At 36.6% G+C, this 22,398-nt stretch overlaps 3 protein-coding genes and 1 pseudogene across 3 annotated transcripts; all 4 read left to right on the top strand.

The window, feature by feature from the left end:
- The first annotated feature begins 7,330 nt into the window (after nucleotides 1–7,330).
- On the top strand, nucleotides 7,331–11,440 carry LOC117630864 (beta-glucosidase BoGH3B-like). Its single transcript, XM_034363688.1, has 10 exons — nucleotides 7,331–7,493; nucleotides 7,699–7,955; nucleotides 8,117–8,321; nucleotides 8,637–8,727; nucleotides 8,817–8,965; nucleotides 9,478–9,721; nucleotides 9,833–9,937; nucleotides 10,077–10,259; nucleotides 10,349–10,553; nucleotides 10,720–11,440. Exons 2-10 carry the CDS (start codon nucleotides 7,733–7,735, stop codon nucleotides 11,205–11,207), a joined length of 1,893 nt encoding a protein of 630 aa, XP_034219579.1. The 5' UTR covers nucleotides 7,331–7,493; nucleotides 7,699–7,732; the 3' UTR covers nucleotides 11,208–11,440.
- Nucleotides 11,441–12,807: 1,367 nt separating this feature from the next.
- LOC117630305 lies at nucleotides 12,808–14,818 on the top strand (annotated as a pseudogene).
- Nucleotides 14,819–15,314: 496 nt separating this feature from the next.
- On the top strand, nucleotides 15,315–17,448 carry LOC117631343 (thioredoxin domain-containing protein PLP3A-like). The gene is made up of 7 exons (XM_034364442.1): nucleotides 15,315–15,650; nucleotides 15,743–15,790; nucleotides 15,887–16,029; nucleotides 16,341–16,413; nucleotides 16,567–16,628; nucleotides 16,908–17,005; nucleotides 17,077–17,448. Exons 1-7 carry the CDS (start codon nucleotides 15,492–15,494, stop codon nucleotides 17,184–17,186), a joined length of 693 nt encoding a protein of 230 aa, XP_034220333.1. The 5' UTR covers nucleotides 15,315–15,491; the 3' UTR covers nucleotides 17,187–17,448.
- A 2,133-nt stretch (nucleotides 17,449–19,581) lies between these two features.
- LOC117631361 (beta-glucosidase BoGH3B-like) lies at nucleotides 19,582–22,393 on the top strand. Its single transcript, XM_034364472.1, has 8 exons — nucleotides 19,582–20,018; nucleotides 20,198–20,288; nucleotides 20,388–20,533; nucleotides 20,673–20,916; nucleotides 21,021–21,125; nucleotides 21,240–21,422; nucleotides 21,533–21,737; nucleotides 21,906–22,393. The coding sequence occupies exons 1-8, from the start codon at nucleotides 19,582–19,584 to the stop codon at nucleotides 22,391–22,393; spliced, it is 1,899 nt and encodes a 632-aa protein (XP_034220363.1).
- The last annotated feature ends 5 nt before the right edge of the window (nucleotides 22,394–22,398 follow it).

The raw sequence follows: 22,398 nt of genomic DNA, 5'->3' as shown, positions 1-22,398 counted from the left end.
AAGATTTATAAGGCCCATTGGGCACATTAAAGGTAATGGAGGATTTGGGTTGTTTGGAAGGCACCACAATCCAAGGGATCGGGTTTAGTCACATGGGTAGGCATGAAAGATAAAGCCAAGCTCACCCTTCCTTTTGACAGTTCGTTACAAACAAACCATCTTTGGCACCACCCCTTGACAGCTCGTTTCAAACTAACCAAATCCAAACAAGAAAGCCATACAGATAACCTAGCATAAGCTTTTAAAGATTTGCTTAGCTCAAACCTCACTATTTTACAGCCTTGAGAAGAGGAATGGAGGAAAATAGAATGGACCTTTATCATGGGGGGAAGCTCCTGCAACGGATAGCTACATGGAGATGTTGGACAACCATCTCTTTTGTCCATCACTAAGAAGGCTGAATGGGGGAAAGTGATGATTGCACCACCATATCTCTTGAAGGGATCATTTGATTTTCCTTGCAAGCATCTAAGATATTTTAAATAAATGTCCAGTAAAATATGTGAAATAATTATCTTAATTGTTTTTTTTTAATACAAGGGATAGTCTAAACTACAAGGGCAGGGGGTCTAGCCTAGTGAAAAATGGCCTTAAATAGCATACTAATGGTCTTAGATTCAAACTTTCATAACACCTTTGTTAGTGTGTGTGTTTAGTGGCAGAGCCATGATTTCACATTAGAGGAGGCCCTTCACAAAATTTTAAAAAATAATTTGAATAGGAGTGTTAGAGCGCTAACCGCTTAATAAGTTACTTCGACACTAACTTTTTGGCCCACTTCATAATATCATTTGATATAAATTAATAATATATATACATTCATTACAATCATATTTGTAATGAATTTATTTATTTATTTTTAGAAATATAAATTTCATATTTTAAATTCATCTACATTATTAAAGACTTAACTTAATAATTTATATTCCAACATAGAGAAGAAAAAAAAAAGTTCATAAATCCCAACACTAAGGTACCCAACTCAATGAACTCATACATGAAAAAAGGACGGAAATAAAAAAAATTCATAATGCTTAAGTTAAACAAAAGATAAAAAGAAAGAAATGTATCACCCCGTCTCAAATTATTGTTTTATTTCTATTTATTTATTTCTGAATTTACAATTTTGCAACTTTAGTCACTTTTTGATCCGAAAGGATTTTGGAGAAATGAGTGGCACCATTGCATAGAGCTCGCTCTCACGAGTTCATAGAAACATAGTGGGCTCAAATCGGAGTTTTAACGAAGAAGTTGTGGCCTATAGAAGTACAGTGGCACAACCGTAATGTTTCCAAAGTTGGGTTTTAAAACAAGCGATCGGTTCTCTCTCTCTCTCTCTCTCTCTCTCTCTCTCTCTCTCTATCTCTCTCTCTCTCCTCAATTCCGACGACGGTTGCCGCGCCATTCAGCTACTCTAGGCTTTGCCACCTGTCGAAAAAGAACGACCATCAACCGGCGACCACGACTAGTCCTATTTCTAGCAGAACCCAGCGACGTACAGCTCCAGTGAAACTCTGAAAGACCCGCAATTTTTGAAACTTCGAGTCTCCATTTTCGGCGATTCTGGAGGTGGTTTCCGTCGATCCATGTATGAATCTTCATCCTCCCTATGTGCTATAGCTTTTGGTAAAGGTATTGTGGATTGATTTTGAGTTTTGAGAGATCGATTCTTAACCCTCAATTTGGTTGGCAATTTGATCTTGTTTTTAGCTAGTTCTAGCCAGTTTTTGGTCGTGGTCCAAGAACAAAAAGTGTTCCCCCAGTTACTCTGTATCTATTGGTATATGTATTGTAGGGTATTTCAAGAAATTTCCAAAAATTGCCACTCTCTAGCCAATAAATCTTTTCAAACCAATATGGTATACGAAATCGTAGAGTGTGAATCTCACATAAACCTTCACACAAAAATTTAAATGATTTTGGGTCTTCATTTATCATTAATTAATTGAGTGAAATGCTTACATATTTAAATATGATATTAGATGAGGTTAGGGATGGTAACAGGTCGGGTAAAGGTCGGGTATGACAATACCATCTCAGTCCCCGCTCTCCATCCTTGCCCTCATCCCTAAACCATCCCTGTTTAATAGGTTTCGAAGAATCCTCGTCCCCGTCCCCTTCGGGAGACTATCCCCCATACCTGCCCCAAATCTCCAATTTTTTTGGAATAAAAAATATTTATAATACATTTTAACATTAAGTTTCATATTAAATTATTATTCAACACATTCAAATTAACAATAAAGTTCAACTCAACTATTCAAAATCATATCAATATGAAATTCCAGAGAAGATTAGGAAGAATTAGGAGATGGAGGTTAACTTAAGGTTAAGCATAAATATTATAATTATATGTTTATATTTAAATATAAACATATATATTTTTGGGTCCAATTCGGGGATGTGGATGCCAATACCATCCGTCCCCATATCCGTTGAGGATTTTTTAAGTTCGGGGATCCCCGTACCTTATACCATATTGGTCTCGAAATCTCCCCCGTTAGGGTTGGGGACCTGCCCGCCAAGGATTTTTGCCATCCCTAGATGAGTTTATTCATCTACTTGGTTTTCTAAAGGAAAATTTTTACTAGTTTCAGTCTTTGTTTTGTTTTATTTTTTTATGTGTTTCATTAATGAGAAAAGAGGCTTGGGAATGAGAAATTAAGATTTCCTATGTTTTGTAAGTCCAGGCATAGGAAATGATTTCTTGTCACATTAGAAAAAATGGGGAAAATGAAACCCTCCACCCCCAATTTTGTGTGTGTGTGTGTGTGTGTGTGTGTGTGTGTGTGTGTGTGTGGAGAAAAGATGGTATTTCATTCAACCGAAAGGAACATTACATGGTAAGAACTAGCATGTTAATGGCGGATTAGTTAAAACCTTCCCAGAGAAACAAAATCCCGGGGTAGGAAAGAGTACCACCCATGTTATTGACGAAACATAAGAGTCACACAACTTATACGAAACAAACCAACCTAAAACACAATCACAAAACCTTTACAACAACATCTCATCATTACGTAGGTACTGTCAAAGAAGTCTTCCTATGATCTAGAAAAGGCATCATAGTTCTTCGTACAAAGTCAAAAACGTATTATGGGTATCAGAATAGATCCAACCAGTCACCCAACCACAAAACCATTGAAACACATTCCATCACTACGTAAATACTGTCAAAGAAAGCTTCCTATGATCTAAAGAAAGCATCATAGTTCTTCGTACAGAGTCAAAAACGTATTGCGAGCATCATAACAGACCTAGCCAAATACCAACTGCCACCTCCAATTTTCTTGATCTAGAATCTCAGTTGACAAGCAAGGGAGACCAAGATTGGCCTCTTAGCCTAAAGAAAATTCCAAAGAAAGATCTTCCTAGTAGGAACGTTCATCGGTTGCCAAGCCCACGAACGTTCGATAGGAGAATTATTAAGGAGATCTTGGAGACCCCTCAAGGCTAGTCCACTAAAAATCAGATGCCCAACACCTGTTTTCGCATTCTTCTGATTCCTGCTTGGTGCTGCATACTTGTCATCCCCTTGAGCAGAAGAGGCGATGACCATCTCTATAGCGTTAAGATGGAGACCCCTCACTAGCAACTGCCTCTTTGGGAACCCAGAAAGGAAGCCAACGCAGCCACCCATGGAGAGCAAAAGAGCAAAAAAAAACGTCATACTCAATTCACCAAGAAGAGCCCAAAGCAACAATCAGAGAAGACTGAGAGAGACGACGCAAAGTAGTAAAGAAAACTGGAGAAACACTAACCTTAGCCATCAAGGATCTCCTCGCATGAACAAGAGAGTGACCCAAACCCATTTCTCATCCTTCAAAAAAAGACATGAGAAATAATTTCGTTCAAATTTTTTACATGAACCAAACAGGGCTGGTGGAATGTATTTTCGGGGGTTTAAAACCACTTTTACATTTCTAGGGGGTGTAAATATGTTTTTTGCTCCAATGGAAAACGATGTAAATCCAAAGATGCATATTCGATTTGTTTGTGATAATTCTTTTTTGTGTGTTTTTTTTTGTTTTTTTGTTTGTATGTTCTAACTTTTTAAAATTAATTTTGTGTGTGTTAAATTTATTTTATTTTTCCAAATAAATGGACCTAAAAAAATTTAAATTTGGAGAACATATGATTTTACCTACAAACTAACATAAAAATATCTATGTAGAAATCTGGGCCATTGGAAGTGCAATGCAAATTGCATGAAATCTAGGCCTTCCATTTTGAATTTCAATCTTTCTCTTTTCCTTTTTCTCTTGTGGGTCTCGGCTGCAAAGAATGTCAAAAAGGATGCAAATGTACATTTAATTTTACATATACATGATAGAGATGTATTTTTACAACCATTTATATATTTCCATTAAAGATAATTCTGATAATAAAAAATATATATTTAACATACGCCCCCTCATGCACCCTCTCATTATAAATGCTCTGTGATTGTAGGCAGCGGGATTTGAGCTTAAAGCCGTGGGGTAGATTTCTTCTTCAACGGTACAATTCTCATTTTTGACTAATTCAAACTTGGCAGGTTGACTAATGATGACACGTACTCTTATCTCTTGTCTGTTTGGGGCATTGTCACGCGTGCTCCTTTCTCTGTCAGTCAAACGGGAAATTTGTCTCCACACAATCCAATCCACCACTCTCTTCATTCCATTGGCATTGGATTGCCCAATTGCCAAAGTATCTTCATTCGATATCAATCTCCTCTTCTTCGCAAAATAATGGTCGAATATTAGAAAATCAAATTACTATAAAACAATTCATAGTTGTTAAATAATAATAATTATATAAAAAAAAAGTCCGTTACATGTTTCATTGCCAATCAACATGGTTTTCAAATTTATTGTACGGAAGTTGAATTTTTTATGTTAATGCTCCTTCTAAGGAGGGTCAACTTAGAGAGAAGTGGAGAGTCTTCAGGGAAGAATGTGAAAACTTTTGGTAAGAGAAGAACTTTCCAAAGACAAAGAGGAATAAGTAGTCGTCAAGCTTTAGACAACAGTGTGGTGTGTACCGAAGACTCTCCGATGCTTAAGTCAACTATAAGTAGTAACCCAGAGTAACGATAAAATATGAGAAATTAGTTACTCTTTTTACTTGAGTACTTTTTTCTATTTATAGGGAATTGAAAATAGGAGTTTTGCACAAAGTTTCGGTGTGAGATTTTGTGCAAGTTGTTGTGGCTGTGACACGTGTCCTTGGAGATTAGGTTTGGTAGTTGGGAGCTTCGGCAGGTGGTTGCCATTTTAGAAGAGTGTTTTCCTTCGGCAGGAAAGAAGGCGTGTTGCCTTGGTGCTAGTCGTTTTAATACTGAATATATTTGGTTGATTATGGTATAAACATTTTATTTTTTATTTTTACACGTGGTGTTGTGGTAAATGTTTTAATTGCTGAAATTATAATTTCACATTTTACAAAAAAAAAGTATGATCAAATTGGATGGTATTTGATTTGTTTGGTAAAACGTCACAAGTGCATTATTAAGAAAGCAGTAAGAAGGTCAAAAGTTTGGTACGTATGAAAACTGGATATTAAAGTTGGGTTATTTGGATCTAGACCCATCAACGACTGTCTCATTCTTATTAGTTCTTTTTTGACAAATAATAGGATCATTATGAGATACTTTCATAACGAGTCAAAATATCCACGAAAAATTACAACGGATCAATATATTTACGATAAGATTAAACCATCATTAACTAGATATCAAACTCATCACACATATATAGTTATTCTTATAATTCATGTGAGTTGAATTGCAGACCTCCTCAAACCAGATGGAGACAAATACCATTAGATCACATGCTAGTTGGTCTTAATATTATGTTATTTGTCATTTGGTTATGACTAAACATTAGTCTCCCTAAACCACCTCCTTAGACAAATTTTTTGGAGGAATTGGGAAAATACAACTCCAACCATGCTCCCTATCCACCTTCTAAAATAGAATGACTTCTGGGTGCTCCTAAATTTGAGAAGAGAGAAAGGACTCATAGTGGCTTCATATAATTTAATGTTGCTTTGTTCTATGCATATTTTGAACTTTTAATTAATTAATTTTTTCTTCTATAGAGATGGACCAATTAAATTCAATAAAAAAATAATTACAATATTTGAGAGTATGATTGAAGTTCAAATTTTACAGAGAGCTGCTAAAATAGCTTTTGTGTGTTTTTAGCTACATTTTAACTGAAAAATAGAGAGTATGATTGTAAATTCTCTTAAGCAGAAAATTAAACACTCGTTCTCATCTCACGTTTAAAACAATATTCTTGTTGCTTCTAATCGAGTTCGAGTCTGTACTCATGTATTAAAGTAATTTAGAATGAACGCTTTGTAAAAAAGAATAGTTATAAGTTTTACGAACACGAAGCACTTGTCTCGTTGTGAAGAAAATGGCATCATGGAAATTTGAGTTGTTGTTGTCTTTTACTATTGTTTTATATGGAAAGCAAAATCAAAGCTTTGAAAATGATGGCTAAAAACTAGGATACATCCATCGGATCAACGATGAAAATGACGTGCTGTGCTCTGCCACGTATGGATACTTTTGGCCAATTGAAAAATTCAAACTTAAAACAAACAAAACTTGATCAATTCAATCGAATACAAAATCTATTTTATGTAATGAACTGTTAAAATTAGTTGTAATTGAATACCCTTTTTTTCTTTTTAATATTCAACCATAGTTGTCTTTTTTCTTTTATTTTTTTACAAATAAAAGGAATCCAAACATTGACCTAAACATTGAATTATTATAGTTCTAATCTTAATTAATTCTCACTCGCCCCTCATCATTTGGGTTTATTTCAAATGACTTAACAACGTCGTCTTTAAACATTAATCTCCTTCGATAAAGTAGAGACCTATGCAACGAGACGAAATGACCATAAGCAAATAACCTCTTAAGTTCACCATTTTGTAATATTTATATATGCCTAAGAGTTTCCTTATAGTATTTTATTTGCTTCTAGATCTTATGAAATGAATTAATAAGGCAATGATTCAGACCCAAAAAAAAGAAGAAAAAAGAAATAATAAGGCAATGCGGCAGACTCAGCTTTTTGTCTTTTTCCTACAAAAATCCAGCTTTCTTTTCTCCTACAATGGGCCAGCTTTTATTCTGTCTTTTTTATTTGTTTTTTCCTTTTGCCCGGAGGATCAGTGTATATGTTTGAAATTGTATAATTACAGGGACAGCTTGCCCCAAGACGCGGCTTCTTATTTTTTTTCCTTTTTATTTATATTATATATATATTTATTAGGTTTCATACTTACCCATCAGTCTTAGCAGTGCCCCATTGCTAAAGCTAGTGGGTTAAAGAGATAGGAGGCAACTTCAGACAGAAATGGATAAATGATAAAACAACTTTCTACGAATTTCTATAAGTAGCTCCCCTCTTCTCCTCCTCCATTTTCAGATCTCTCTCTCTCTCTCTCTCTCTCTCTCTCAGTGGAGTATCTTCTGCTAAGTTGAGCATGTAAGTTGAAAAAGCTCTCCACTTTTTGAATACTTGTTCTTGTAGCACAGCGTTGTGCATTTCTTTTTCTGCTTGTGAAGCTGAAGTCTTTGTGTGTGTGTCTGTTTCTTCTGTTCTTCAACAGAAAAATTTTCCTTTGTTTGTGTTACATTGTTTGCTTAAAAGGAACTCGGGTTGAATCTAACTGTGCTTGCTCTGTCTCCAGATTTTAACCCAGAAACTCCACTTGAGGGTCTAAAATGGCAAGGTTTTCAATACCCATGATAGGTTTTCTGCTCTTATGCATTATATTGTTAGCTCCAACAGAAGCTGCGTACCTGAAATACAAGGACCCAAAACAGCCATTGAACGTTAGAATCCAGGACCTCATGAAGCGGATGACTCTGGAAGAAAAGATTGGCCAAATGGTGCAGATCGAGCGCAGTGTTGCAACCCCTGATGCCATGACCAAGTATTTCATTGGTAACCAACCAAACCATCTTCAAACCATAATCTTCTGTTTATTGCACCCATTTGCATTTGTTCAACATACCCATATAACATATTGGTTTGTTTCTGAATGTTGGGTTTAGCAGCAAGTGATTGTAGAGTGTATTGTAAATGGGTTCTCTGGGTTTTTGCAGGAAGTGTACTTAGTGGTGGTGGGAGTGTTCCAGCCCCAAAAGCTTCTGCTGAGGCATGGGTCAATCTGGTCAATGGCATCCAAAAGGGATCCCTTTCGACCCGCCTCGGGATTCCGATGATTTATGGGATTGATGCGGTTCATGGCAACAACAATGTCTACAATGCTACTATTTTCCCCCATAACGTTGGGCTGGGAGCCACCAGGCAAGTACATTCACTCTCAACCAAATAATTCTTCGTCTTCTGATTTGTTTTGAAGAGTAATGAGTTAAGAACTTGATTTTCCACAGTCTGGTTTTAGTTCTGAGGTTTAAGTAGAATGTTCTAGCATTACCAAAACTCTCTAACAGTTTGGCCAAATTCAGTGGTGTGATGTTCTACTTATGCTTGATTTCATGTGTTCCTAGTTCTGATGTTTAAGTGGAATTCATTAGGCTTCAAGCATATCAAGACTTCACTATATCTTGGCCAAACTAAATAGTTGGATCTTCTACTTATGCTTGATTTCATGTATTTCAGAGATCCTAAACTTGTCAAGAAAATTGGGGAAGCAACTGCCCTTGAAGTCAGGGCCACAGGGATTCCTTATGTTTTTGCCCCATGTATTGCGGTAATTGAGCACTATTATACAGTTATTTTTAGAAATTTTACAACTTTACTGAGCACTCGACTAAAACTGTGTACTACTTGTTCTTGCAGGTTTGCAGAGATCCGAGATGGGGGAGATGCTATGAAAGCTATAGCGAAGACCATAAGATTGTTCAAGCAATGACTGAGCTAATACCTGGTTTGCAAGGAGATATGCCTCCCAGTGCTCAAAAGGGTGCTCCTTTTGTTTCTACTGCAAAGTAAGATTTTTTTTCTTTCTTTTTTTGGAATTTCCAAATTGCTACTGGTTCCGACAGGTAGCTCTAATGTTCACATGGACTACTCACATTGTAGGCCTTGTTTGAATTATACTGGACAATATTTAATTGATTAACAACACTTGAGTCTCACAAGTTTTTAATATTTTAATGTATTAAATATAATTTCTGCTTTTGTGGTGCGGACATGTATAGAGGGTCTTAGAGGTGGCCCAGTTGGTCGTTGGATCTAAAACATATGAAGATGAAAGTTGCAAACCTCTTCCCACATTCACCTTCACTAGTTGATTTGCTTTGGCTGCTCTAAAAGTATCCTTCTTTAATTATGCGTCAAAAGCAGGGCATTGATTCACCAAAAGTACATAGTTCAGACTTTTTTACGTGTGGCAAAATCAATTATAAAATATAACCTATCTGTTATGCATGATAATTTTTTGAAATATTTGGACATAACAATAACTTGGCATAACTCTTCTCCCTTACCACTTCACCAGGGGAAAGGTTGCGGCCTGTGCTAAGCACTATGTAGGAGATGGTGGCACAACAAAGGGCATCAATGAGAACAACACTGTGATTGATTTGAATGGATTGCTTAGCATTCACATGCCTGCATACTTTGATTCCATCCTCAAGGGTGTTGCAACAGTTATGGTGTCTTACTCGAGTTGGAACGGGAAGAAAATGCATGCTAACCAAGAACTTGTAACTGGATTCCTCAAGAACAAGCTACGGTTCAGGGTAAGAAAAATCATTTGAAATAACTTGTCGAGTGTGGTTATTTGATTGTTCTTGGGAAATGAATTACTACTGGTTCTGTGCGTAACATGTTTCTTTTGCTCTTGCTGTCAGGGTTTTGTCATATCAGATTGGGAGGGTATTGACAGGCTTACATCTCCTCCCAAAGCTAACTATTCATATTCAGTTCAAGCTGGAGTTAGTGCTGGAATAGATATGGTTAGTCAAAATTCTGCATGCTCTACTATTTGTAATTCAAATTGTCACGTTTGGCCATTTTAATGAAGTTATGCTCCTCAAGCTGAGACATGTGAGGTTTTTATGTTCATTTACTAACCTATATCTGGGAATGTTACAGATCATGGTTCCCTACAACTTCACAGAGTTCATTGATGATCTAACCAATCAAGTTAAGAACAACATCATCCCCATGAGCAGGATTGATGATGCTGTGAGGAGAATTTTGAGGGTTAAGTTTGTCATGGGCCTTTTTGAGGAACCCTTGGCGGATCTCAGCCTAGTCAACGAGCTGGGGAAAAAGGTCTATACCAATTTCTTAATGTAAAATAACTTTGTTGTCTTCATATGCCATGTTCAAATCCTTCTTAACCGAATGCTGGCTTTACACAGGAGCATAGAGAATTAGCAAGGGAAGCTGTAAGAAAATCACTTGTTCTTCTAAAGAATGGAAAATCTGCTGATAAGCCGTCGCTTCCTCTTCCCAAGAAAGCAGGGAAGATACTCGTTGCAGGAAGCCATGCAGACAACTTGGGCAATCAATGTGGAGGCTGGACAATCACATGGCAGGGCCTTGGTGGCAATGATCTTACAGTTGGTATGCTTTAAGCCTCCATTTGTCTTTTGAATGATCTAACTATCTTGCTGTTGGAATTAAATTAAAAATATGGAGAAAAGTTTCTGTTTCTTTTAACTCCCTTGAACGCACTTTCTCAGTATGTTGCAGTGGATTGCATATAGTTAGCTAATCAATGTTGCAACAGGTACCACAATCCTCAATGCTGTGAAAAGTGCAGTTGATCCTACAACTCAAGTTGTCTACAACGAGAACCCCGATGCGAATTTTGTGAAGTCCAACAAATTCGACTATGCTGTTGTCGTTGTGGGCGAACCCCCCTACGCTGAAACATTCGGCGATAGCTTGAATCTAACCATCTCAGAACCTGGACCGAGCACCATTGCCAATGTCTGCGGAGCTGTGAAATGTGTTGTTGTCGTCATTTCTGGCCGCCCCGTGGTGATTCAGCCCTATCTTGCTAAAGTTGATGCACTTGTGGCAGCTTGGCTTCCTGGAACTGAAGGACAAGGTGTTACTGACGTTTTATTTGGTGATTATGGATTCACTGGCAAACTTGCACATACATGGTTTAAGACAGTAGATCAGCTCCCAATGAATGTTGGTGATCAACATTATGACCCTCTATTTCCCTTTGGATTTGGTCTCACTACTAAGCCAACCAAGAGTTACTAATAAACGGGATTGCTTGTATCCTCCATTCATGAAATGTTCTTAGCTATTTCATGGTTGACATTTTGTAGATCAACATTTCTTTCCCATGAGAGCTAAACAAAATGTTGTATCATTAGTTTCATCAATTTTTCTGGAAACCACAGAGCGACTGCTCTGTACACCAGTTATTTGTTGAACAACTAAAGTTTAAGTCATTATTTATTCCAAAAATCATCTAAATCGAGAATTGTTTAGCTATTTGAGTATTCATTTTTCGTTTCAGTTCTATATAAGGAGCTACGCTTTTTTGCAACTTTTTGATGACTAAAGAGTTCCTTTTCTTTTTTTGGTGCACAGATTGTTGGAGTTTAAATAGAAAACTAAGGCTTTCCTTAGGCCCACATTGGTTGAGCACAAGAACTTAACACACGAGTTTTAGTCCCTTTCGGGGTCGTTTGGTATATAGGTTTGGTTTGGACTAGTTTGGACTAAATTTAGTATCATGTTTGTTTCATTTAATTCTAGTTTTAGATGAGATTGCTAATACCAGGCCCACCAAAAACACCTCCTTAGGAGGGGACTACTAATTCCATGTAGAAAGGGAGGATTAGCTAGTCCTATGTTCACTGATGTATAAGATGCATATATTATATTGTAATACTAATAACATATATTACTATTATTATTATTATTATTATTATTATTATTATTATTATTACATACACATATACTATAATGTACATATATACATGTATATACACATATACATGTATATATATAAACACATATATACATATATAATATATCTAAATACATATAGATATATACATATATATGTAATATATATTATATTATATATTAATGTACATATACACACGTATATACATGTATATATACATGTATATACATATATATATATAAACACATATATACATACATAATATATAAATACATATAGATATATACACGTATATTATTATTATAATATACCCATATACACATACATATTAATATTATAATAATAGCATACATGTATATATATGTGTGTATATATATTATACCCATGTATGTATTATAATATACATATACGTATATACACATATACATTTTATATTTATACTATATGTATATATATATTATAATATACATATATACACGTATATACATGTATATTATTATTATTATAACATACCCATATATATTATATATTATAATATACATACATATATATATATATAAATATATGTATATGTATTATACCCATGTATATTACAATATACATATATACACCTATATACACTTATATATATGTATGTACGTTTATATTATTTAAAATATATAATATTATTATAATATACTTATATACATGTATATACACATATATGTTATATATATATATATTATAAAATACATATATACATATATATATATATATATATTTATTTATTTATAGACATTTTTGAAAAAATAAAAAAATTCTAGTCCTAGTCCAAGCATACACCAAACGCAGGATAAGTGTTATTCAACTTAGACCAAGTCAAGCCAAGCCAAGCCAGTCCCTAAGCATTACTAAGACGGATTGGGCTTGGGTTGGTTGCAATTGGGCTCATGGCTTGGGCTAATTGCTCAAAAAGTGTTTAATGACAGGAAGATTGAAGAGCACTTTGATAGAAGAATTTGGGTTTCTGTTTCTCAAAATTTTAGTGAAGATCAAATCATTAGAAGTATGTTAAGAAACCTGGGAGATGCGAGCGTAGGAGACGATAAGGATGAATTACAAAAGAAAATAAATGAATATCTTTTAGGCAAGAGGTTTTTGATTGTGATGGATAATGTGTGGAGCTTGGATGTAACTTGGTGGCTCAGAATTTGTGAAGCGTTACCAAAGGGAAATGGAAGCAGCATCACCACAAGGATAGAGAAAGTTGTGCAGAAAATGGGAGTGAAGGAAGCAAGTTCACATTGGCCCAAATGCCTCAGCAAGGACGATAGTTGACTGCTATTTCAGAAGATTGCATTTGCAGATGATGGAGGCAAGTGTATGCATCCAGAACTGGAAAATGTTGGAAAGGAGATTGTTGAGAAGTGTAAGGGCCTTCCATTAGCAATCAAGGCAGTTGGAGGAATAATGCTCTGCAAACCATCATGTTATCATGAATGGAGACGAATTGCTGACGATTTTCGTGAACGATTAGTAGAGAATGATAATTCAGTTATGGCTTTTCTACAACTAAGTTATGACGAACTCCCATCTGACTTGAAGTCTTGCTTCCTTTGTTTGTCTCTTTATCCTGAAGATTGCGTCATAACCAAAGACCAATTGGTACATTGGTGGCTTGGAGAAGGTTTTATTCCACTGAGAAATGGTAGATCAGCAATTGCAGCAGGGGAAGATTGTTTCTCAGGGCTAACGAATCGATGTTTGCTAGAAGTGGTAGACAAGACTTATCATGGAACAATTTCCACATGTAAAATTCATGATATGGTCCGGGATGTGGTGATTAAAATTGGCAAAAGATGATGCATTTTTTAGCATAGATAGTAGAAATTGCCGCCATTTGGGTATTACTGGTAGCATGGTTCAGAAGGGTAATAAAAAGCTGCAAGCATTGTTATATATGCAACTAAGACCGGTGAAGTGAACAAGATTGCTTCAAACACTGCAAAGAAGTTTTGTGAGTCTCGGATCCTTCAAGCAATGGATCTGTCCAGGTCAATCTTTGCGTTCACTTGACAAGCTTAGCAAGCTTCAGGTTTTGGATATCAGCTGAAGGAAGTTGAGCTCCCACTCCAAAACCAATTGGTAATGAGGGAAGTAGCCCAACTCCTCATAAACCTAGGCTAGGTCGCTTAACTTTTTAATGTGGGACAAACACTCTCAACGCGCTTCCCCAGCATGTGTGGCAAACTTTCAAGCCTAACACGCGGACAATATATTAGGGTGACGTGGGAGCACGTGTGGCCGTTGGGCCCAACAAGTGAAGCGTTGCTCTGATAACATGAAAGAAGTTGAGGTTTCATTCAAATATCTACCTAAAGGCTTGGGAAGGCTTTCAAATCTTGAAGTGTTATTGGGATATAAACCTACCAAATCAAAGCAGTTAGAAGACTGCAGGATTGGTGAGCTCAGAAATTTAATTCGGCTTAGGACACTCGCCCTTTGACTGAGTTGCTGTGATGAGATTGGAGATACTGAGGTCAATGTATTGGTAAATCTACAAGAACTGCAACATCTGTCAATAATTTGCTTTGATAATCATGGTAATAATGACCTCACAGCCAAGCTTGAGAAGCTGTTCCCTCCTCAACAGCTCCATGAGCTCAGCCTAAAATTCTATCCAGGAAAGATTAGTCCAGCCTGGCTCAATACCATCCCACTTCCTATATTGATGTATCTTTCAATATCATCAGGCAATCTTGCAAAAGATGAATGAAAGGTTTTTGGGGAATGACAACACTGTCTGGCAAATTGAGGGCTTACTGTTGGAATCGCTTTCCGAATTTGAAGAAGAATGGGTGAGGCTTCAACAAGTTATGTCAACATTGAGAGCTCTCAGTGTGAGTTGATGTCATTTCCAGTTGAGAATGTTGGGTTTAGAGGTGGTGTCTGGAAGGAGGAAGAGCATATATAGAAGCTAAATGCAAATTTCATGTGCTAGTATAGCAAATGTTTTCAGTTTTCCTTATTGTGAATAAGCATGAGGGCATGTAATATATGTACATGCTACAAGTTGCATGAATGTCCTCCTTGTTTGGTTTCTATTAATCTACATAGATTTTCCTTCTGCAGTTTGCCACTTATGCATATTGCAGCTTGTGACATGCAATCTTGCAATACCATATTCAAGGTCCAAATCCATGTTTGTAATAGCATTTATCTGTGAGGAGTGGTTGCCTCCACATTTTTTTATTTTTTCTTTCTAAGTCTTTGTAAAAGAAAAAAAAATTGAAAAATGGATATGAAAGTTCTGAGTAATTAACAAAGCCCAAGTTAATCAATTTGAAGTAATTATACGGTTGGGCCTAGGCCTAGGCCCAGTTAATCAATTTGAGGTGCTGTCATAAAATTGTGTGGTGTGACTAGCAAAGCCCAAGTTAGGAAATTGCACGGTTGGGCCTAGGCCCAGTTACCCAAACACTCGCTTGTTCGAACGATACTCAATGGTGGTTCGCGGTTGAATTGAACCCTCGGATTTGGAAGCTGGGAACGCAGTGGTTGCTTCTATTTTCTTCTCCAGATCTGTAATTCTCCAGTGATTATTGAAGAAAGTGTCAGAGTTGAAGAATTTTCGTTTCCTAGGAAAAATGGATCCAGATTCAGTGAAATCCACTCTCCAAAATCTAGCCTTTGGAAATGTAATGGCCGCCGCGGCTCGCAATTACCAGAAGGAATTGCTTGCCAATGAAAAGGCACCGGCCACGAGCTCTGTCAACCAGGAAGTCGACCTTGACGAGTTGATGGATGTAAGTTCTAACTTCAATTCAATTCTCTGCATCTTTCATGCACTTTTCAGTTTTCAGAGCAATGATTTTTATGTGCATTTGGTGGTGGGTAGGATCCTGAGCTTGAAAAGTTGCATGCGGATCGGATTGCTGCTCTAAAGGTTCGAATTTTTTTTCATGTTTTGTTCATGTGGGTATGTGGATTTTTTCATGGTTTTGTGCTTATGTTTAGAGGGTTTGGTTTGGAATTTGAATAGAAAGAAGCTGAGAAGAGAGAAGCTTTAAAGAGGAAAGGGCATGGAGAATATAGGGAGATAACTGAAGGGGATTTTTTAGGTGAAGTTACTGGGACTGAGAAAGCCATCTGCCACTTCTATCACCAGGAGTTCTATAGATGCAAGTAAGCCTCTTACCCTAGAATCTTTTAACACTCATAAACATGGATGAGGGATTGTGTTTCAAAATGAATACCTGGTTCTTTTTGAATGGAAATTAGTAAGAGTCTATTGGACCATGGTGTCCTTTGCTGATTTCTGAAAAGGTATCAATGCATCTGTTTATCCAAGGGAATTTTTCAGGTTTTTCTAGTCCATCATGTGATTTTATCTTTGTGTATGCTTTTGTTTTTTTAACATCATATTGCATAATTATTTCTAAATTTCTGTGTGATTAAATATAGCAATTAGACCAAATTTTTCCTACACTTGTTAGGATAATGGATAAGCATTTGAAGACCCTTGCTTCAAAGCATGTTGATACCAAGTTCATCAAGCTGGATGCAGAGGTCAGTATAAACTTCAGATGGTCTTCTGGGCTTATAATTGGTGCAGCTTTTCGTGTTTGCTCGGGTTGATCCTACTTGTTCCAACCTTCCATTTCAGTCATTTAGTTGGAAAGCTTTAGAATGGTGAATTGACCATTTGAAAATGAAATGCAGAATGCCCCCTTCTTCATCACCAAGTTAGGAGTCAAAACTTTGCCTTGCGTCATAATCTTCAGGTCAGGCCATCTCCATCTAACTATTATATCTATATGCATCCCCATTTCCAGTATTTAAGATGCATATCAGCATGTGGTGGCTCTTAAACAAAAAGAAAGGAGAGCAAAGAAAGCTGATACTGTACTAAGATTGCAATCTTTTGAACATTCACACTTGACAACGTGTGTATTAACATGCCTCAAGAGCATGTGGTGATGAGGTTCATGCTGCTTTCAGCTTACATTGAGATCTTGCATTAAAAATTCATATTTACGAATTCAAAAGGTTTGCCTTTTCAGAAAAGGAGTTGCTGTGGATAGGTTGGTTGGATTTCAAGATATGGGAGGAAAAGATGATTTCAGCACAAGGGCACTTGAGGTTGTACTAATCAAGAAAGGTAAATGCTTTGTCAAGAGTGTTTTGCAATTCTTAGTTTGTTGTAGAGTCGCTAAACTGCCATTTTAACAGGTATAATTAGTGAGAAGAAAGATGAGGATGATGAAGATGATGGATATAAAGACGGTAGTCGCAGGACAGTGAGGTCCTCTGTGAATCTTGATGATTCTGATTCAGACTGAAAAAAGAACACAAAAAAGAAGAAAATGATACCTGAGTTTTCAAATGCTTTCTGGTTGCATGCTTGTATACTTGTTGTCACATCTGATGTATGTTACCTTCTGAGTGGATCTTTTTTGTTTGTTTCTTTTTTAGGAACAAAATTGCATTGGAAATATATTATTCCAGTCCTCCATATTGACTAGAAAGTACTTTCTGGTTTTTCTTTATTTTTTAATGTTACTCAGAAATTTTATCTGTTGCTAATGCACATCGTTTATGTTATGTGGTTCTCACCAAAATTTGAATTTGAATGAAATGAATTTTTAGATTAAACAATGACTAAAAAGAACAAAAAAGATTATTGGAATTGGATCGATCTCTCTCTCTCTCTCTCTCTCTCTCTCTCTCTCTCTCTCTCAGAGACAATGACTGTGCAATGAAATGGGATTATATCGCAAGAACCCCCAGTTTTACTGTAAAAAAAAATACGCGGCTGTGAGTCAACCCAAGCTCACCTTGTTTGAGTCAAATTTTTATGTCCAACCAACATGCAATTTAGGCTTTTTGGTTTAGGAAATTTTTGGTAAATGTATCCCAAAAAGTTCCACAGAACAAGGAAATAATCAAGCCAAATCCTTGGAGGTTGGTAAGTTTGGAAAGAGAAATGATTATAAATCAAGAAGATATATATATATATATATATATATATGTATATATTTTTGTTCAATAATCAAGAAGACCAGAAAAGAATGCAAATTTTGGATCCATGGTGTGGAATTCAGGAGAATTAAGGAAAATATATGATTCTTTTATTGCTGAATGATCAGGAAGAATAACAATGTACATTTGATTATACGAATTAAAAGAAATAATTTGAATATTTCTATAATAAAAAAAGAATATTAGCAATAAGTTTAGAAGAGTTAGTGAAAAAAATAACTATAATAAGAACACGAAAATAACTAAAGTGAACCACAAGGTGTGGTGCCGTTGGCAAATTGCCATCTCTAGCTGGCGAACTGCCTGGTGCATAACTAGCAGGGGTTCGAAACTAGTTGGAAGCACTTTGTGGCCGGGGCAAGATGAACCATAAGCGGTCGAGTGTGAGGATACCTCGTGATATTTACCCCACAAAAAAAAAAAAAAAAAAAAAAAAAAAAAAACTAAAATGGGTGCAACATAACAAATTATGTAATTGGCAATGATTATTTATACATATAATTAATTAATTAATTAATTTAATCAAGACTTGGGCCTGCTCTTGGGCTCTGTTGATTAAAAATCTGAAATTTGGAAATCTTTAAATACCCAATCCAAATACAGAAGTAGACACTAAATTAATCACCCACAAAATCACTCATTGTTTGAGAGAGGAAGAACAAATACATTGTCAGTCTAACACTTCAAGCCCAATCCTAATCAATTCAGTCCAACCCACCAAAAGGAGGCGTAATGGTTTGTTTATGCATCCAGATTTCAATGATAATTTGAAGAAAAGCTGAAAACCATATATAATATAAGAAAAGAAATATCATATGTACTATAAGCTGTAACAACCATAATATAAGAAAAGAACATATCATATGTACTATAAGCTGAACCAAAAAAAGTAACAACCAGTTATAACATAATAAGGAAATCATTGCAGGAAAGAAGACGTTTATGTTCTCAATACAACGCTACCTAAAGTACCAATAGAATTCTAGCAATTCCAAAGCATGACGGATTTAGATTCCTGATAATAAAAATTAAAAATCCCTTTATTGTATTGAATTTTTTGTGTGGAACGAAGATATTAAATTTTAGATGATTTGAATTACAATGTGAGTTGGCTCCAACATCACATCGCCTTTATTTTCCTAAAAAGGATTAACACAATTACTGTCTGATAATATATAGTTGATAATGAACTCGTGAAAGTATTGTTTTCAGCATTGTCTATGTATTTGCACAATTATTTTCCTCAACATATCCTAGTGAGTAAAGTTCCATATGGATAGATCTTCTTAAACCAAATTCGATTGAAAGATGGATTACTATTATAGTTTGGTATGATTTCCTAAAACTGCAAGACAAACTTAGAAATTAAAAATTTTCCACAGAATCACTACAAGTTTAGATCGGATACGACTTTAGTTTGGTATAGATCGGATACGACTTTAGTTTTTGGTTCTTATCCTATGATATCTCTACTTCTGTCCAGATATTCAAGTAAAACCCAATTTAAATACTCACCTACATTATAAATACACACTCAATTCTTCAGCAAGACTTACATTGGTATCTCCTTCTCTATTGAAAAGGTCTATTAAATACACACTCAATTTTTCTTGTTTAGGGTTTTTATTTTGACAACAGTATGAGCAATGTAGCTAATATTATGATTTTTGGTGCAGGTTTGACTAGATTTCAATGATGGTAAGACCAAGTTCATCAGTCCTCTTAGTAGGACTTCTATGGTTATGCTTCTGGGGAGCCATGGCACAAGCAGGAGCAGAATACATGGCATACAAGGACCCTAAGCAGCCGCTAAATAGGCGAATTAAGGACGTGATGGGTCGAATGACGCTCGAAGAAAAGATCGGACAGATGACGCAGCTTGACCGTGCCAATGTCACAGCTGAGATCATGAGGGACTTCTCATTAGGCAGTGTTTTGAGTGGCGGAGGGAGTGTGCCGCGTGAGCAGGCTAGTCCACAGGATTGGATCAACATGTTCAATGAGTTTCAAAAGGGTGCACTTTCAAGCCGGCTTGGGATCCCTATGATTTATGGCATTGATGCTGTTCATGGGCACAACAACGTTTATAAGGCCACTATTTTCCCACATAATGTTGGACTTGGAGCCACCAGGTAATAAGTGATTCTCTGAAAGATATATTAAACAGGATTAAAAACAGATAATACATGAAAGATATGATTATTAACTTGAACCATTATTCTTCATTCCCTGGCCTTTTTTGATAAAAGTATTTGACATACACAGTGGTAACTTTGATTAATTTGTATGAAAATTTTCCAATATCTTCCAGGGATCCGGAACTTGTGAAGAAGATTGGTGCTGCAACTGCACTTGAAGTTAGAGCTACTGGCATTAATTATGCGTTTGCACCATGCATTGCGGTACGCTATATATCCAATAATTGAACAGTTTTTGCGTGTGATATATATTCTTTTAATACTGATCACTGATTAACAATCTTAAACCTTAATGTACAATAGGTCTGCAGAGATCCGAGATGGGGTAGGTGCTACGAGAGCTACAGCGAAGATCCTGCAGTCGTAATACAAATGACCGATGTCATACTTGGATTGCAAGGGGAACTTCCAGCTGGTTCCCGGAAGGGCGTTCCTTATGTGGGTGGAAAGTAAGTGCTCAGAAAAATAATGTTGTGACGATTTCGAAGATGTTTTTAGTCATCGTGTTCGATTACAAAAAAAATCAACTGATCCTAGTACTTCCAGTTTCTCTTTTCTTATCTCGAAAACCTTTTATTTGTGATATAGGGATAAGGTAGCAGCCTGTGCAAAGCACTTTGTTGGAGATGGTGGCACAACCAGGGGTATAAATGAGAACAACACTGTGATTGATAGGCATGGATTGTTGAGCATTCACATGCCTGCTTACTACCATTCTATCATCAAGGGTGTGTCCACTATCATGGTCTCTTACTCAAGTTTGAACGGAGAGAAGATGCATGCCAACCATGAGCTTGTCACCAAATTTCTCAAGGACACCCTTAAGTTCAGGGTAAAACAATCAAACTGTAAATTAGTTGGTTCAAAATTCAAATTATTCGTTACCGGGACATGAATGAATTAGCAGGACTAACCTTGTCATTGTTCAAATTTCAGGGCTTTGTCATCTCCGACTGGCAGGGTATCGACAAAATTAACTATCCGCTCCATTCGAATTACCCAGAAGCGGTTCTTGCTGGTGTTCAAGCTGGCATTGACATGGTAATTAGTTGCTATCTTGGTTATGTGATTGATGTTATCAGTACAGAATATTAGTATTAATATTTAAAGGGGTTCATTTTTCTGATATTGAAACTGCTTGTTGGTGTTGTTTAGGTCATGGTTCCCTTCAATCATACCGAGTTCATTGGCATTGTAACCGACCATGTCAACAACAAACGTATCCCCATGAGCCGTATCGACGACGCAGTTAGGAGAATTCTGAGAGTCAAGTTCGTGATGGGTCTGTTTGAGAACCCTTTGGCAGATGAGAGCTTTGTTGACAAGCTTGGAAGCCAGGTCACTAATTTGATCTCTTATACTAAATCTTCTAAAATATGAGTAATTAAAGCAATTCATAAAATATCTTATATATATATATATATATGTATGTTATATATAACATGCAGGCTCATAGAGATTTGGCAAGAGAAGCAGTGAGGAAGTCACTTGTCCTGTTGAAGAATGGAGAAAATGCAGATACACCAGTCCTACCACTCCCTAAGAAGACAAAAAGGATACTAGTCGCTGGAACCCATGCCAACAACTTGGGCTATCAATGTGGTGGTTGGAGTCTCACTTGGCAAGGAGTTAGTGGCAACAACTACACAGCTGGTTGGTATCTTCTTAACGTCTTTTTTTTCTTTCTTGATACAAGCGAGATTTGAGAACCACTTGAGCTACAATTCCGTTGCATATATTCTTGATTGTTGTGAATTTGTGCTTAATTTAACTCAACCACAATTTCTCTCAATTAACTTAATTACTGTACTTTGTGTTCAGGAACCACTATCCTCAGTGCCATCACAGCTGCAGTTGATCCCAGCACAGAAATTGTGTTCAGTGAAAACCCTGATGCCGATTTTCTCAAGTCCAACAACTTCTCCTACGCCATTGTTGTGGTTGGAGAGCAACCCTACGCCGAGACCAAGGGGGATAGTTTGAACTTGACAATTGCAGAGCCGGGTCCCCAGACCATCACCAACGTCTGCGGCGCAGTGAAGTGCGTTGTTGTCGTCGTCTCTGGCCGTCCTGTTGTCATTGAGCCTTACGTTTCGTCCATGGATGCTCTTGTGGCTGCATGGCTACCTGGAACTGAAGGACAAGGAGTTAGCGATGTTTTGTTTGGTGATTATGGATTCAGTGGGAAGCTGCCTAGAACTTGGTTCAAGACAGTGGACCAGCTCCCTATGAATGTTGGCGATGCTCATTATGATCCTCTATTTCCCTTTGATTTTGGACTTGCAACTGATCCTGTTGAGCAGTTGTAGTCAAT

Source organism: Prunus dulcis, chromosome 6, assembly GCF_902201215.1.
Source record: "Prunus dulcis chromosome 6, ALMONDv2, whole genome shotgun sequence".
NCBI lineage: Eukaryota > Viridiplantae > Streptophyta > Magnoliopsida > Rosales > Rosaceae > Prunus > Prunus dulcis.
Note: the sequence above shows the minus strand (reverse complement) of the source record. Positions and strands in the feature narration are given on the sequence as shown.